The sequence below is a fragment of the Oryzias latipes genome, chromosome 17 (assembly GCF_002234675.1).
Source record: "Oryzias latipes chromosome 17, ASM223467v1".
In the NCBI taxonomy this organism is placed as follows: domain Eukaryota; kingdom Metazoa; phylum Chordata; class Actinopteri; order Beloniformes; family Adrianichthyidae; genus Oryzias; species Oryzias latipes.
This window is the reverse complement of record NC_019875.2, coordinates 22,959,926-22,977,081: the sequence shown is the minus strand read 5'-3', so window position 1 is coordinate 22,977,081 and position 17,156 is coordinate 22,959,926. Positions and strand designations below refer to the sequence as shown.

Genomic DNA, 17,156 nt, shown 5'->3' with positions numbered 1-17,156 from the left:
TACAAACAAACAGTACTATTATTTTGTAATAGCAGAGGAATATGGGAATGAGTTTCTGAAGGATCATACCTGCTTGGCTGCTTTCTGGTGGATGTCCAGAATAGTTCCCAACAAAGTTCTCTGTATCCCACAGAGGTCTTTGGCCAGAGTCAGACTTCACTGAGTGGTCTTCAGGGATGCCGCCCAGCTGGTACTGTGGAAAGGCATGATGAGATAGGTGGGGGTAGCTTGTGAGGTCATGGCGGTTGTGGGGACTCGGTGAGAAGTTGAACAGAGTCTTCTCATGTGGTACAGCAAGTCCTGTAAAAACAAAAGCAAAAGGTGAGAGACACAATTTAGAGCAGTGAAATAAAAAGAAAAGGAGAGGATTTGTTAGCTCTCTCTGGCCCCTCACCCCTGTGCTGCTCACTCATTTGTCTGTAAAGCGTGTCCAGTTCTGGGCGAACAGCGATGACAGACAGGGCCCTGGGTCGGGGGTCAGAAGGGGCTTCATAACCCCAGACGTCAGGGCCCAGAGGAACAGAGAAGGAGGAGGAGAAACCCAAAAGGGCTGAAGGAAAATGATAAGAAATCAAATAAACAGAAGACAAATGAGGAGGAAGAAGATAAAAAAAAACAGAAAAAAGCTAGTTGATCCCATTCATGAGCTTCATACCTCTAGTGGACTGACTGGTCAGACCCACAGTGGCTGAGCAACGCATGTTGGGACAGCTGCTGGAGGACTTGAGGAAGCAATGAGGAGCAAGAAGAGATGGATGGACTACAGGAGGGAAATGGAAGATGAAGAAAAAGAAGTTTTCAGCAGAAAAAAAGACGAAGCATTAACATTACCGTCTCTTCCTGATGTGGATTCTTGCTGGTGCTCCTCTTGAAACTCCCTCGCGTCTAAATCAGAGCCGAGTTCCAGGTCGTCATTGGTCTGGTACTCATCGGACACCAGGGAGGTCCTGTCTGACTGGTCGGTGGTCTCGGAGAGAGCATGACAGCTGGATGGAGTCTGGAGGCGCTGCTGCAGTTTGGTCTGGAGGGATTCGATGATTTTGTCTTTTTGCTGCAGCTCTTTCCTCAGTCTGCAAAAGCACACAAAACCAGCAACACATTCTGCTTAAAAGCCCCTTCCCTTCTTTTTAAAGACCAACTCTGAAGGGGTTGAGGGTTTGAGGGGCTGTAAGCTAGTGGGAGACATTGTTAGCAGAGACAGAGAGGGGAAGGGGAGGAAGTAGGGTTGCTCAGCCACCAACAGAGGCAAATTTCTAATAATAAACTACTGCATAATTTATGTTCTAGAAAATATCTCAGGTTTTTCTTTTTATTTTGGCGAAAAACAACAAAATCATTACTGAAAAACACAAAAGAGTTGCCTGTTTTTTCTAATTAATATAAGTATCATTGATTTACCATATTTTTATTAAAAAAAATAAAAAAAGTCTGTTTTTTATTTAAAAAAAGAACTTTTTTTTTATCCACTTGATAATTTGAAATAATCTGGGAAAAAATTATGTAGGAAATATCTTTCTGCAATGTATTAACCGAGAACTCTGTTCAGCCTAAAAAAATTTTAAGAACTGATTTTCCAAAAGAGCAAAATGACCAAAGTGAAATGGGGGAGAAGACTGAAAACAAGACTTTCTGGCCACTCTTCTATTTAACAAGTTATTCAGATGATCTATAAAACATTTAAAATGCAGTTTTGAATTCAATTGCTCCTTTTTCAGTGTATGATGTTCAAAAAGTCTTGTTTTTTTTTATTTTCTTTGAATTTGAAATTTAAACTTGATTTCACAGCTTTAAAGCTTTAATTGCAGTCACTGTCTATGTGTCTTTAATTTTTCTTTTTTTACCTGAAGAGCACTGAAATAAGCCTGTGTATTAAGAGTAGTACACATGTAAACCAGGTTAGGAAACTGAGATATTCAAAAAAATACAAAGAGACTCTTAATCTTAATCTGCAGCACCTTAAATGACCTATGAGCAGGGATTAAAGAAACCTTACATCCCTGTTATCCGTCATGTGGTGCTCTCCTGACATGCTCCTGGGTGTCACATGACAGAGTAAACCAAGGACAGCAACAAAATCTGTTAGCACTGATGAAACCGTGTGATTCAAAGAAAACTTGGAAGTTCCCATCTTCCAAAAGTACAATATATGCATTGATCTTCATAAATTAAAGTAAATGAAATCATTTTATGCACAAATTAACAAGATAAAAAAGACTTACTTCAAGGAAAGAAGGTCCTGGCCGGTTTTGCTGTCAATGTTTTCAACACATTCTCCTTTGAAAGAGGAGGGAGGAGAAAACAGTGTCAGTTGTCTTTCACTGAAGCAGAAAATCAGCTTTTTATGTTGCAAAGATGTTTTCTTACGTCCAGTAATCTTAGTGATGACTCTCTGAGCCAGAGCAGTGTTCTGAGCCAGCTGCTCTCTAAAGCTTTGACCCATGTAGTAATCGATGTCATTGGATCGCAGGAGCTCTTCAAAAGCCTGAAATGTTGGAGGCCAAGTGTTGACAAATATTATGCCAAAGAAATGGTTGCTATTTTTTTAGCCTCACCGTTTAGCAGAAAAGTGTTGAATTGACCAAATCAAGAACCATTTTAGTGTGGTGTGCTGTACCTTGGTGGTGTCTCCGAGGTGTTGGGTCAGGATGTGGCAGACGCTCTGCCCCTCTCTCATCCTCTGCCTCAGGTGGGACAGCTCACGAGCCTGTGCTTGGATCAGAGAGTTGTACTTCCTGTGACGAGGAATACAAATAGAATACAAATAGAGCCACATTGTGAGGAAAGATTGTAGTTTGAAAGTGCCACCAGCTTCAAGTCATAAGCATCCTCTGACCAGATCTAGATAAAAATCCATGCACCTAGGATAAAGCGGGAAAAACGGTGGAATCAACACTAAGTTCTAATGGTTTTTTAAACTCTTTTTCTCATTTGTCTCACCTGGGCCAGGTGGCACATTTCTCTTCCTCTGCCTGTTGTTTTCCCTCCTCTGCAGTGTTTTTCAACTGCGCCTCCAGTGACGTAACTCGCTCCATCAACTCCTGCAACTCCCGACTGGGCTTGGAGGTAGGGCGAACTCCTTGGGTGTCAGACATCCAGCCTTCATCTTCTTCAACCCCACTGGGAGCTGGTGATATCCCAAGTGCCCAGTTAACCTGAAAGGTCAGAATAAAACCAAAAGCTTTTGAATGGACCACTAACCACCTTGAGTGGAAGATTTTGCTGAGTCGTACTTTCCGAGGGGTGCGCTCAAGGCTGGAGGCATAGTCACTTGTGGCAGACAGAGAGCGCACTCGCAGCTGAAGTCCACGGATCACTTTGTGGCAGCGGGTCAACTGCGACCTAAGATCTTGGACCAGGTGGTGGAGAGGGGTCGACTCATCCCTGATGTCTAAACCCTCCTTGGAGTTTTCAGAATACCAGGCACTGTTCAGGCCCTCACTGTCCTGATGATGGGACAGTGATGTACACATCTCCAGGTCATCAAACTCTGAGAAGGGGAGAAAACGCCAAGCATGGGTACTGAGGTTCAGTGAAGCTGAATGGGGTCAGATTTTGACACCACAGAAGCTCACCTGGGCTGCTGGTATCTTCTCGCTCAGCTTCATTTTCACTGCGCCCACAGGTCTCGTAACCCATATCCTGGAGGTCCACCTGAACCTGCTTACTGGCCTGCTGGACAGATGTCTCTGCTGCACAGACAGGGGAAAATAAGCATTTTAATTTGATGCCAGTGTACCCTCACATATGCACCTCTGAGAGACTCACTGAGTAGATCTCTGTACTCCTTCAGCTGTTCAGCTTGAGCCTGGACAGTAGCTTCAGACACCATCAGCCTCTCTTGGAGCTCCCTGTTCTCCTGAAGGCTCTGGGCCAGATCCGCACGCAGACAGGTGGCCTGTTGACGGATTCCGCCCTCCATGTCCTGCCAGAGCATTCCCACCTCATTGCTGCCACTAGAGGGCCTCGCATCCTGCTACAGATAAGAGGTTGAGGATTATGACCTTACTAATGTCCAGAGGGCAGCTCGGTTCCAAACAGGTTCACAAAATCACATTTGAGGACATTCGTAAACGTTTACCACAAATCATAAACGAATGCATATTCTAGGATAAAAATAAAGAATACAATTCACCACATCCGTCAGCTTCAGGGAGTCCGGTCTCTTGCAATGTCTTTTCCCAGACTCAGAGCTCCTTAAACAAGGAGGACCTCGCTTCCCAGACATAATTGGATATGTTTCCAACTCTTCATCATCTTCTTTACTGTTGTCATCCTCCTCCTCCTCTTTCAGACTCCTCTGTGTGTTTGTTGCGAGTCTGGCAGCTTCACTGCACTCCAGTCTCTTTATTAAAGCCTGGTTTTCCTGCTGCAGCTTCTGTAAGACACTCCTAGTAGCAGAGGGTTCAGAGTCAGAGAAAAAAGAAATGCAGGAGAAAAAAAGTTTTTTTTTTTCAAAGGAGATTATGAAAAGAATACTTCATCTCAGAGAGAGAAGTGAATCCATCTTTTTTTAGCTGTGATCTTATGTCTTCAAGGATTGTTCTTGCTGCCTCTGTCTCCTCTGGGGGGATGTTTTGATATAATTCTTCTTTTTGCACCCCTTCAGGCAAAAATGTATCTCCTTGATTCTTAACACAAGTCTAGAAAGTTAGAAAAACAAAAAAGACAAATGTTCTCATGATCACGTACTGTTTTTTGTTTAAGCATGTCGGTGATATAAGAAGCTCCATACCTGAGAAGTGTTCCTGCTGGTCAAACTGTCGTCCTCCTCTATGCTGTCTGTAAAATCCTCACTGCTACCTTCTTCATCGTCTCCTTCCTCGTCCTCCGTGCCGAGCTCTGAAACCATAAAGACCATTTAAGGTCAACTTCTTTTATTTGAAACAAAAACACAACTGATTCCTGTAGTAGCGTTCCCTCTGAATCTGGTCCCTGCACAGCATCACCACACTGGAAGTCATGGGACTTGAGGGAAATGTTATGTCATGTGCAGCAGGCAAGCCAAAAAGAGTCAAGCCTGGGCAGCTTCGAGTGTCTGTGAGTTGGACTGCATACACTGACTGAGATTTTCCAGTAATTAATAGTCAATCGTGGTCATGTACCTTGCATCATTAGTATTTTTTATTTATGGAGACTACAGTACAGTGTGCAGATATATGCAGATGTTTGCTTACAGCAACAAGGTTCAGTAAAAATAGACTAAGAAAAGTAAAAAGGACAAAAACAAATTGTGTGTAAAGGAGTATGTTTGCTTAAAAAAGTCATAATTTTAAACTTTTTAAACAACTTATCCCATAAGAAATCATGGTTACATCAGCGTAACAGAAAAAACATCAGAAATAGGTTCTCTAGTCAATTTGGTTTGTGCTAAAATACACAATTTTATTTGGAAGAAAAATGGGTTCTTATGGGTTAAACGTTTTTTGAACTGTAGCAGGAGGTTGTTGGTGTCGGGAGAACCTGTGTGCTCCTTACAGAAAGTCGTCAATCATGACTGAAACTTTTGGTGCAGGATATCTTAAAGAAGTGTGACTGGTAACAGTTTAGCTGAGCTTTCAATGTCCACACCAGAAGCAATGTGGGGCAGAACAAAACAGACACTTTTGAAGTTTTTGAGAACCTGTTTTTTTTTTAGCATTAGTGATATCAATAGTGCAGGAAAAATCCTTTGATGATTTAATAGTGTTATTATCCAGCAAGGGATTACAGCAGGACAGTCATGCAGACATAAAAACCATGCCACAGAATCATGCATGAAGGAAAAACTGGACTCTGAATGTACATTTGTGTTTGATGTGGATGCTCACATGGACATTTGACAGCTGTTTTATCCATAGTTTATCAGAAATGTCACCTAAATCTTAGCATATGAGCTTGAACACTAATTCAGGACGAACATGACAAACAGATGACAAGCTGGTTCAAAGACAAAAGACAAAACACTCCGCTGGGGTATTTAAAGGAAAGAAAAGGATTTTTAGGGTTTGGAATGTTCTTTAAGTCCAAGTTAGACAAAGTAAAAACAAATCCATACCAGATCGGCTTTCAATCAAAAAAAAAAAAAAAAAAAATCAGCACATTTATTTTCAAAACAGGTCAAATACACAAAAAAAGTATCAACAAGTATTCATCTTTCCATACAGGTGAGAACTGGGGCATAAATATAATATAATAGCTGCATTTCTTAGTCTTAGTTAAAATTCAAGGGATCAGATTGAAGATCTGCGAAAAATCCAGATGCATCACAAAGCTGAACTGATGAGGACAAATAAAACCGTGCAAACTCCCTAAATATATAAATCCAGTCAAAAATATGAAATTCATCCTTTAGGAGGTTCAACATAGCTTTATTTAGATTACAAAAAGTTAAAAAAACCCAGGTGTGACACTAATTTATGCGAGAATTGTATTTGGTAGAATAAATAACTACATAATTTCAAAGAAAACTATTTTATTTAACAGCTGAATAATAGAACCATGCAGGATAAACATATCTGAATCATCAAAAAAGAATCACAGTTCATATTTTTTTCTAGAACGAGAGAAAAACAGTTGTTAGATTATAAGGAAAACAGGCTTCTTTTTTCTTTATTTTGGAAAAAAGGTCCAATTGCTTCTTATTTTTATGAAAACACGCTGCGCTGTTCTCCGTAGGTCCAGAGTTAGTGTGTAAAGGGCTTCATACATTATTCTGACTATCGTTTTGGTTTGGGAACCTGGGCCTCTCATCCTGGTAACAGACAGATGACAAAGCAAATGATGGCAGATGTTTTTACTGTAAAGCGTGACCTTTCTTCACAACATGGAGCTTCACTGTGACAGTAAGGCTGGAGGCAAGTGATGACGGACAGAAATGGCAATACAAGACGATCAGTCCACAAAACAAGCAGTTTTCCAACATAAGTGTAAAAACAGGTTCACAATCCACTTAATATAAATTAGTAGAAACTCTGAGTTGCATTTTTGTTATCATGAATGAGCTTAACACTCTGTGAGCAGTGCTTGTGCAAACTGGATCGAGCTGCCAGCAGACTAAGACTCAGGTTACAGTTTAAATAAATGTCTTCCTTAATGGGACAAGCATCACTCCTTTGCTTTATGATGACAGTGTTTCTGAAACCTGAGCCTCAGTGACCACTGGCAGCCTGGTCTTGCATTAGGACCGTCAGTGCTGAGCATCAGAGAGCATTAGAGTAAGTGCTGCCTGCAGCCTTGGAGGCTGGACCCCGCCCATTCCCACCTCCAAAGCCAGGCTGCCTTATGGCCGCCCTTTCTAGCGCCAGGGCCGTGCTCCGGGCCTTGGCAAGGACCTCCTCCAGCTGTCCTCGAAGGGCCTGAACTGAATCTAACTCAGTGTGGAGAGCTTGCACCTTTTCTGAGCTGCAAGGTAGAAAAAAAATAAAAAAGCAACATTTCATAAAAAAACAGGTCCTGCCAGTTAGTGTTTTGGAAACAGAAAGAAAGGATTTTAAAGATCAGGGGGCAGCCTCCATACCTGCCATTCTGGTGCATCAGATTTTGGTACAATCGCTTCTCTGACCTCAGGGCGTCATTCAGTCTACTGTACTCAGACAACAACTGCTCCAGCTGACTCTGAAGTGCATAAAGAGGCAGGGTCAACTACCAAAACCAAAGATTTCTTTGGCAGAATTCAAAAATTGTTCCTCAGATGATACAAAGCCTACTTGGTGATCAGGGCTGCCTTTTGAGTCTCCTCCTTCTGACTGTTCGTGAGCAAGGGATAACCGCAAAGCTGACAGCTCCTTCTGCAGGAGATGACACAAAGAATAGACATTATTAAACAATAAGAGCTTCTGATGGATTATCTCCACATCCACACACACACCTGAGCTTCCATCTCTTTCTTGAACGCCAACTCCAGCTCCTCCTTCAGAGCCTGTATTTCAGCCTCATTGTCCTTTGAAAATGGCTCCATGGCTTCCTCTTGGGTTTGAATCAGCTCCTGGCACAAAGAAGACCCAAACGTTCAGGGAACAAAGCCCGGGATCAGAGCTAATAGAGGGAGATGACCACTTACTTTGATAAAACCTTCTTTCTCTTTGAGCAGACTGCGCAGATGCTCCTTCTCCCCTCTCGCATCTCTCTCTTTGTCCCGTCTGAGCTCACACACTTCCTGCTCCGTCTGCGTCAGCTGTCTGCGAAGCTCCTCCAGCTGACCTGTTCGCTCTTTAATTACCACAGAGAGCCTGTAGGAGTAATCCTAATAAAGATGAAGAATGCATGGTGAAAATATTGATTACTTCTCACTGTGCTGATATGAGTTAGTTGAGACTGATCATTCAGACCTGCAGATACTGATCTTTGGAGTTGAGGTTGTTGAGCAGATCCTGGATTTGTGCTTGGTGCTCACTGGCTTGGCGGCTCCGGTCTGACAGCAGCTCATGAAAGAGTTTTTCCTTCAGAGCTAACCGAGCTTTCAGCTCTTCAACAACCTCAGCTGGGGAAGCCTGGACTTTAGCAATGAGCTTTGCTGATAGATCCTGCAGAAAACATAAAAAACAGCAACCAGTTCCCACAGGTTTATCATCAAGAGCATGTGAGGTCTCCTGGTCAATGTTGATACCTGTATCTCCTGGCTGCGGGCGTGCAGGACGCCCTGAAGCTGGTTAATGATAGCATCTTTCTCTCTCAGAGTACTTCTCTCCTTCTCTTCACTTTGATGTTTCAACCACTGGATGTTCCTGTAGGCTTCTGCTGCCTGCTCCAGCTCCAGCTCTTTACCTCTCACCAAAGCGTCCAGGCTCTGTCACAGAGACAGGTGCAAACAATTCAGAGAAACACGCACCATTAAAAATCACAAACAGCTGTAAGCTGACAGACAGTACCGTGATGGTCTCCTCGTTGTTTGACAGAATGCAGCGGAGTCTCTCCAGGTCTCGCTCCTTCTCCCTGAGAGCCTGCTGCAGCGTCCTCACCTGACCCTCCAGGTCCTCTAGACAGCGATACTTGTCATCAATGGAGCGCTGGAGTAAGCAAAGGATCAGAAAAAAGGCATTGATATGGCTACATTTAAATTGGAGTCATCTCTTCTTTGTAAGACAGAGGTAAAATGTTTTTTGTCATAAAATATAATGTATCTTTAAATACCTCTACTGTATTTATTTTACCTCCAAAGCTCTGTCTCTTTCTTTAACTCGCTGTTTTAACTTCTCCAGCAAGGCATCTCTTGGTTTGGAACTTCTTGATGATTCCAGCATCTCCGAATACTCCTACAGAAAAAAAATTAAAAGATCAAAACTCCATGCTTGTGTGGACTTCATGCATTCTGAAGGCTCACTTTGTGTGGTGTTGAATACCTGGAGCTGTTGCTCCTTGTCTTGCAGGGAGTGTTTGAGCTGTGCGATGCTCTGCTCCTTCTCATGCATCACCAACTGCTTCTCCGCCTCGCTCTCCTTCAGCGCTGCTTCTTTAGCTTGCAGCTCACAGCGGGTTTTTTGAAGGGCATTGCGCAGATCCTGCAGCAGAGACAGATTACAGATGTCGCCTCGTGTTTTTGGCTTAATCTGTCTTTCACCAGCAAACCAACCTGATTGTGTTTTTCTGTGGCCTCCCGGTGCTGCAGAGCTTCTTGTAAATCAGAGTCGAGTCTGTCCTTGAATCTCAGAAGGTCATCTCCTTGCCTCTGGCTCTGTTTGAGGCTCCTCTGACTGGCCTCCAGCTCCAGACCAAGAGAGAACAGGGAGCTCTGCAGGCCAACCAGCTCGCTCTGTAGCTGGCCGAGGTTGAGGCCGTCACCAACCCCTGCTGAACTCTGATCACATATCAAAGTGGGAGTTTTCTTTAACTTTTAATGTCCATCCAATAATAGCCGAAAGGCACCGATTCTGGTTCATGATGTCCATTAAGTCTCACCTTTTTTTGAGACAGCTGGTTACGATGGACCATTTCCTGCAGCTTACAGAGAGTGCTGTTTTGTCCTTCTATCAGCTGGTACAGCTCCTGGGCCTTGAAGCAACACAAGTTATAACAACAAATATTCAGAATGACCTCAGAATTAGAGACGTTTTTCTCCTACACACTACACACACCTCGCTGTCTTTGGTGCCGATGGTCTCTGTGAGGCCTTGGATGGTTCTCTCTTGACTTTGGGCTGCCTGGCGGAGTGAACGAAGCTCACACTCCATCTCATTCAACTTCTCCTGCAGCTTCTGTGGGATGAAGAGCAGATCGTCAGGCTGCCAGCGAGGCTTCGATCGCGGCATGCAGCCGTCTCTGTGCGGCGCACCATGTTGTTGGCCTCGCTCTCCTGGATCTTGGCTTGCAGGGATTGGACCTGGAGCTGGGCCTTCTGCAGCTCGCTGACACACTGACCAGCAGCGCACTCATACTGGTTCAGTTGACTCTGCTGCTCTTCAACCAGGCTCTGTAATGGAGTGGAGATGGGGCGGAGTTAATCTGTTAAATTTTCTGACCAAATCCAGCAGTTGATCTGCTTGTTGGGAGCCATTTTAGTGTCAAACTAATGAAGCTGGATAAACACTCCACTTAAGTGTTGCAAGGCAGACTTTTAATATAGACACTAAAAAGGAGGAGGAAGAAGGCTAGCGTGCAGCACAGAATGATATTAATAATTAATGTCATAGTAAAAGGTGTTTCTTTGTAGTAGTTTCTTATGAACAGTGTTAGTGTAGTAGCCAACCAGTGTTGAGATTCATGGTGGTCTGACATTGCATGCACGACTTTGCCTCAAGGGTTTTGAGTGAAAATAGGCCAGTAGAGGAGTCACTCCGTCTTAATGTCCCCTAATCTAACCTACTTCAGTCTGAGCGTCTGTATCACTCTCTTTTGTTACAATAGATATTTAACTCAGAGTCATAAATAAGGGATTACTATTTTTTGCAATGCACAAAAGATTTAAAATGAATGTTTTCCTTCATATATTCCTTCATATATTGAAGCAGAAAAATGATATACTGCAACAGACGTCACTGTTCCGGCACCGTTAAAACGCCTAATCTACTAAACTAAATTATCAATTATATGTAAATTAATATCCCTCCACGTCAGGACATGTAGTCTTTTCCCTGCATCACTGATAGTAGTAAATGTTTCTTCACACATGCACACTCAAATACTCATTAAGTATTTAAACCATTCCAATGCACTTTGACTGCTCAATGGAAAATATAATTATTACGCAGCTTTAGGGGCCAATTAATGGGAAGATTAGCAGAAAAAGTGATTGAGGAATTCTGAGAATTCTGAGGCAATATGAGCGAAAAGAAAATTGATGTGCTGACAAAAAAAGCCCAAATGAAGGTCAATTTCAGCTCTTATTACAAATATGAAGAAAAAAGAAAGAAGAAGTCTTTTTAGCACCATTTATACCTGGTGTGGACGTGGGGGAGGATATTCTTTGTATAAATCTGCTAAAAAGTCATCCATGTCTGACAGGTTCAGGTCATGATCTTCCCCAACATCCAGTTTGATCAGTGGGTGCTCAGGTTCAGGTGTCGGCATGAAGCTGTCTAAATCCCCATCTGGAGTTCCACATGACATTCCCAGACCAGGAAAGCTCAGCCTCACGCCTCCACTGCTAGCTCCATGTCGGAGCAACACTGGCAGCTTGCTCTCTTTGGCCGTTCGGACGGGGCGGTAGCTATGCACAAAACAGAGAGCCAGAGAAAGACTAGATGCTGGTGAAGTTCGGCCATGTGGTGCCCCCACATGTTCCTCAGACACCGAGTCTGACATGTGATCATCTACTGCTTCCTTTGGGGAGTTCAGCAATCCATCTGTTGTGGCTCTTGACTGAGTGTATTCTTCTGCTGTCTCCAGGGAAGCAACTGAGGGGCTGGAGCTTATACGCCCAGCCAGAGTCCGGTCACTCTCTGACGTCCTGGTGGGGTTCTGAGAGCCAGGGACGAGCGTTTGAGAGGACGGGCCTTTGTCTGAGTTTTTCTCCATACCTCCAACAGCCACACTTGCTCCGACCATACTAGCTGAGTATCGGGTTGATGGACCACAGGAAGTACTCCGTGCCAGCTTCCTGGGTACTTTACAGACAGCTTCATAGTCAGAGTCTGCCACCCGCCACTGGGAACATCCATGACATCTTCTGGGAGTGCTGGACACTCCTGTAACTTCAGAACCAGGACCAGCGGACAACTGAGCGTGGTGATGATGGCAATCCATGTTGTCATCTGCCCAGGACTCATATAAAGAGTAGACCAGGTCCTCCTGGAGCAGGGCACAGTACTTTGCGTGGGTTAGACCGGAAATATCCACTATGCCATCTCCTGAAACTTCATTGGTTCCACAAGAGGCTACAGCGGCCTCGTCTGAGTTTGTCTTTCGGTAGAGGCCACTAATGCACTGCCTCAGCCGATGTTTCTCTGACAGGAGCTTCTGCAACCTTTCGATGGACAGAGCCTCCACCCGGGCAATGACAGTGTCGAAGCGGTACATGCGACCCAGCATGAAGGTGCACTTGGAGCAGGCAAACTCTCCTCTGCCATCCCGGGTCACTTCTAGTCCCAGAGCGTGAGAGAGCAGCACCTGCAGGTTGAGTTTAGCAGTGGGGTGGAAGATCCATCTTCGCTGGTTGCCACAGAGCTCACGTCCACAGATACGGCACGCCTCCTTCATCTTCAGATCAAACAATGCTTTTAAAAAAAAAAAATCACTAAAAGTCACATTTTATTCAGGCTTTCAATAGAGTGCACAGGTCCTTCAAATTACAAATTAAAAATAATCTTAAACTCTGAGCAAAAAAATACTTAAATCACTTTGGCGTGTCATTTAATTAAATATGAGGTAGACAGAACCAACAATAAATAGGCGTGCTGAAAACAGCTCCATTGCTGCATTTGCAGGAGATGGATGCAGGTGCATCAGAAAGTCATGGCGCATGCGTCTCTCTCCAGTCTAGTTATCCTCCACGCCGGTAACAAACATCCGTTTCGCATCTTTCAGTCATCGTGATCAGGTGCCGTGATAATCCACCGGCCTCAGCACAGACCCACGGCGGCTCCTAGGACAGTCCTCTCACTCCTCCGCAGGTTTTCGTGTCGGTCCGCTCATTTCCGAGCTGCTTTTGGTGGAAATCCTCGGACTACTCGGTCCTCTGCGGTGCCGAAGCTACTGATGACGACGTGACTGCCCGAGACAGACCTGCGGCGGTGGAGTGAACCATTCAGCGAAAATAGGGGTGGAGGTCCACGCCGTGGCCCACAGAAGATGCTCAAATCTTCAAAGTGACTGAGTTCAGAATCTAAACAACATAAATCTAATCGAAAACGGAATATCAATTAAACCCAAACAAAGAAATTGCTTTAGTTTACTCATATTAGTAACAGTAAGAAAAAAAATTCCCCTGGGAAATCCGTCGCTTCCTTCTGCCTGGTTTGCTAAGCTATGTGCGCCTGACTAAACAGGTGAAATGCTCTGCAACCCGCTTTGTTAATTTAAATAAACAACACGGAGTCTTTTAAATATTTTTATTATTATTATTTGTGAGTCCTTTCTTAGAAAAGGAAATTCTAACAAAGTTCACCCGTCTCATTCGTATTTACAAAAAGCATTACAAAAACATGAGCTTATTTCTATTATTTTTTACCATAAAAAGTACAAATCCTTACAGCTGTGACTTTAAATGACCTTCAAGCTTTAAATTCTGAATCTGTCACCTCATTAAGGAGGACTATAAAACACCTGAAATATTTGAAAATATTTCGTTTTTATTTGAAATGCTAAAGCAAATATCTAAAACTGCTAATTAATATTTTCTTCTTGCTAATTGTTGACCTTTGCCCCCCAATATTATACAAACGAGCTATTTCTTTATGTTAAGTCACATGGCAGCACTTCTGCTTATGCTTAGTGAATATTGAAATATTTGAAATTTACTCTTAAACCTTACCATACATCTCCAGCTTAGTTTTTTTTTTGTTTAACTCATACGTTTTATGTAATAATCTGTTCTTTCAAAAAAGCTTTTTTTTATCCATTTGTTTCACTTAATGGTTGTCCTAATGACAATAGGGGTGAATAATGCTAAATATATTAGTAACTAGGCCAAAATTACAATAATTACTAAATCAAATTGCAGGCCAGATATTAGTGGGGGTTGAAAGTGTCCTCCCAGGCCTTGAGTTAGGTTCAGCTCCATCAGGTTATTCTACTTTACTTCAACTAATATTCCCTCAATCCTCTCCTGACTATAAGAATCTCAGTTTTTGCACAGATAAAGTAACTGATGGTTCTTCTCCACATCGCCATGAGTCAAAAATAAGTGACTAAAAGTAGCAAATTTAGAATTTAAAGATGCCTGCTGGCATTTATGAAGAGACTGCAAATGAATATTATTTCAGAAAAGAAATGATAATTCATAACAATAAATACTAAATATAATCTGAAGTGTCTCTGTTAAAGACAGTGAAAAATAAGTTTAAAAATGACATTTTTTGTTTTGCAAAAACGTTTACTTGCTTGACTTAGTTATCTTTGTAAAAGCACAAAACAGTAATAGTGCCTCAAGGTTTTTTTCTTCTTTATTTTCTCTCGTTGCTATGGTGTTGATTTTAAACAAGGAGGCCATTGTGACAGTCAAACAACAAACCCTTATGTGTAATTTAACCATGCATGTGTACTTATGCAGTGAATGTCATTTTTGTTTGCCTGAGAGAAACAGAAGCTGGTGATGCTGGGACTCCAGAGCACGTTACCCATCACCCTTTCAGCAGCTCTACTGCTACTCGATCCTCTTCACTCTAACGTGTGATTTAAAGAAACATATCCCTTTTATTGTATCTGAGCAAATTTAGCTATAAAGTTGTTCAGAATTTTTAGAATATTTCATAAATGCATTCACATACATACATGTCAAGTTGTAGTCCTTATAAGCATTACAGCTTAATATATCTACAACAAGGCCCTGCGATCGACTGGCAAACCATCCAGTGTGTGCCCAACAGTAGCTAGGATGGGCTCCTGCATCCTCGTGACCCCGAAAGACCTTAAACAGGTTTGAAAATGTATGGATGCACTGATAATTACAAGGAACCAGTCTCCTAAAATAGAAACTTTGACATTTTAGAGTTTCATGCCACACTGCTATCCTCCTTTCAGCAGCCATGTATTGGCTCTGTGTCAGTGGTGTCTGGAGAGGTAATTAGAAGCTCTTAAAAGCTGGTGTCCTGAAACATCAAAACAACTTGATATGAGTCCCGGGGTCTCTGAACACCCACAGGTCAACCTGACCTATCGACAGCTCAGCTGAAACCGGAGCCTTCACACTGCAGCTCTCACGCACAAATGACAAGAACATCTCATGAAAATGTTCATACAAACACACTGGATGGGTTTAACATCAGGACTGGCAGATGGGTCCATAAAAGTTTTTAATGTGATCATTCCGTCTCCAATTTATCAGTCTAAAACCCAATGAATCTTTATTTATAAAACTGTACCTCTATTAGATGTTGTTATCTCCTTGGTCTTTGTTTCTGCAGCTTTGATTGTGGTGAAAGCAAAATGTTTCCTCTTGATTTAGAGTTTCAACAACCTTTACACTTATTTAAAGTTCTTACTTCACTCTGATTGCGCAAACATGTTCTGAACTGCCTCGGAAAAAAAATTCTGCTCTTTGACACACTTGTCATTTAAGCACAACTCTCAAAAACAAACACCCTGAAGCCTAAATAACATTAACTATTACCAGTCACACATAAAATGGCATTCTACACTATACTATAAATGTAAGCACACACTATGCATGTTCCCACACTCGCACGTATATTCCGTTGAAATTTTGAACAGGAAGCCAGCTGGATGAGTGCATTTGCATCTGTCATTTCAAACTGATTTACAAGTTAAAAGAGTGATCCTGAAAACAAATGTAGTCAGTGAGAAACAAGTCAGACAACAAATATACTTCTAGAAACGTAGGCTTGAAACAAAGACAAAAGAAAATGTAGTGACAGTGACGTAAATGTGGGTTTGGGTTCCTGTTAGTTCAACCTAATGAGATTGTGGCACTTTGTGTAATGAGATCAAACCTCCTCTGAAACATTTCAGTGCTTCACGATCAGCAAGCCACAATGCAATCATTTTAACAAGCTTACTGTTTTTATGAGTAATCTGAAGAGAACAGTTGCTACAATCACAGACAATTTCTGAATATAACAAAAGGAGACAGCACTTAATAAAGCAAACATTTTTGCTCTCAAAAATATTTGTTTCTGTAATCTTTCTATCGAGAAATGATTAGTTGGTTCGACTTTGGTTAGAAAATGTGTCTGTATTTTCTTTTCTTTTTTTTTTTTAATCGGTGTGGATCTGTTTTACAGAATTCTGCAACAACAACAAAGAAAAACACACTTTCACCAGAAAAAGGAAGAGAGTATTAATAAGTTAAAAAGAGTAAGTAACAAAATAAATGTCATCATACTTGATGCTCTTTTTCGAACATGATGTGTGACTAATGTTGTGTATTGAATATGGTAATGTAATGTGGTACTCTTCCTGAAAAGAATAAATAAACTAACTAACAATAAGGATTGCTTTCTATTTTTACAAATCTTTAAGAACAAACAAAAACTATCACCTGTAAAGTATTTTTACAGTGTTGTCTTTAAAGGAGAATACATGAAGTAAAAAGAAGAAAAAAAATCAAATTTTTAGCATTTGAGTTCTTATATTTAGGTTCTTAAAGTCTTCAGCATCTCAAGTTTGAATTGAATCAAGTCAGACTTTTTTGAGAAGCCTGTGGTTATTGTTTATTTGAAATGAGAGAATATACCACCAAAGTATATTTAATAAAATGTATTGCCAAAAAAAAAATATTTTCCAATCCTGTAATTTTTTTTTTTTTTTTTTTTTTACTTTTAAGGCTATTGTGCTTTTTTTGACCTTTTCTTTTGTTGCGTTACAAAACCAAGTCAAAGACACGAGATGCCATGAAGTCAGAAAAAAAAAATAAAAAAATTGCACAAGTTGTTAAAATAAGACAGTGCCTTCACTGTTGAGGCTGAAAACAGTGAAAATCTATTGAGGCTGCAGGAAGGGAGCTTAAAAAATAGTTTTCTGCAGGACTTTGTCTGAAAATATATCAGTTGATAAGCGAATCAGATTGATCAGAAGACAGAAATACGGGCAACTCCAAACCATGGTATATTCTCTTTTAAAATATTGTT

The 17,156-nt window shown here is 41.7% G+C and overlaps 1 protein-coding gene across 11 annotated transcripts in view; it reads right to left on the bottom strand.

The window, feature by feature from the left end:
- Positions 1 to 17,156, bottom strand: part of pde4dip (phosphodiesterase 4D interacting protein) — a 38,704-nt gene that overhangs the window by 7,814 nt on the left and 13,734 nt on the right. For 6 of the 11 annotated variants that reach the window (XM_023965240.1, XM_023965244.1, XM_023965248.1 and 3 more), the window contains exons 1-29: positions 11,350 to 13,102; positions 10,247 to 10,384; positions 10,050 to 10,169; positions 9,874 to 9,966; positions 9,548 to 9,772; positions 9,318 to 9,476; positions 9,129 to 9,230; positions 8,847 to 8,984; positions 8,585 to 8,764; positions 8,307 to 8,501; positions 8,039 to 8,221; positions 7,847 to 7,963; positions 7,686 to 7,766; positions 7,496 to 7,593; positions 7,241 to 7,380; positions 4,733 to 4,839; positions 4,477 to 4,640; positions 4,133 to 4,388; positions 3,766 to 3,973; positions 3,573 to 3,689; positions 3,231 to 3,487; positions 2,938 to 3,152; positions 2,615 to 2,732; positions 2,365 to 2,482; positions 2,220 to 2,274; positions 832 to 1,070; positions 656 to 760; positions 395 to 550; positions 70 to 300 (exon numbers count right to left, since the gene is read on the bottom strand). In XM_023965240.1, the coding sequence (XP_023821008.1) occupies positions 70 to 300; positions 395 to 550; positions 656 to 760; positions 832 to 1,070; positions 2,220 to 2,274; positions 2,365 to 2,482; positions 2,615 to 2,732; positions 2,938 to 3,152; positions 3,231 to 3,487; positions 3,573 to 3,689; positions 3,766 to 3,973; positions 4,133 to 4,388; positions 4,477 to 4,640; positions 4,733 to 4,839; positions 7,241 to 7,380; positions 7,496 to 7,593; positions 7,686 to 7,766; positions 7,847 to 7,963; positions 8,039 to 8,221; positions 8,307 to 8,501; positions 8,585 to 8,764; positions 8,847 to 8,984; positions 9,129 to 9,230; positions 9,318 to 9,476; positions 9,548 to 9,772; positions 9,874 to 9,966; positions 10,050 to 10,169; positions 10,247 to 10,384; positions 11,350 to 12,609 (5,575 nt within the window). In that variant the 5' untranslated portion in view covers positions 12,610 to 13,102. Of the gene's footprint in view, positions 1 to 69; positions 301 to 394; positions 551 to 655; positions 761 to 831; positions 1,071 to 2,219; positions 2,275 to 2,364; positions 2,483 to 2,614; positions 2,733 to 2,937; positions 3,153 to 3,230; positions 3,488 to 3,572; positions 3,690 to 3,765; positions 3,974 to 4,132; positions 4,389 to 4,476; positions 4,641 to 4,732; positions 4,840 to 7,240; positions 7,381 to 7,495; positions 7,594 to 7,685; positions 7,767 to 7,846; positions 7,964 to 8,038; positions 8,222 to 8,306; positions 8,502 to 8,584; positions 8,765 to 8,846; positions 8,985 to 9,128; positions 9,231 to 9,317; positions 9,477 to 9,547; positions 9,773 to 9,873; positions 9,967 to 10,049; positions 10,170 to 10,246; positions 10,385 to 11,349; positions 13,103 to 17,156 lie in introns of those variants that run through there. The other 5 variants (XM_023965250.1, XM_023965251.1, XM_023965245.1 and 2 more) reach the window with 4 other exon arrangements.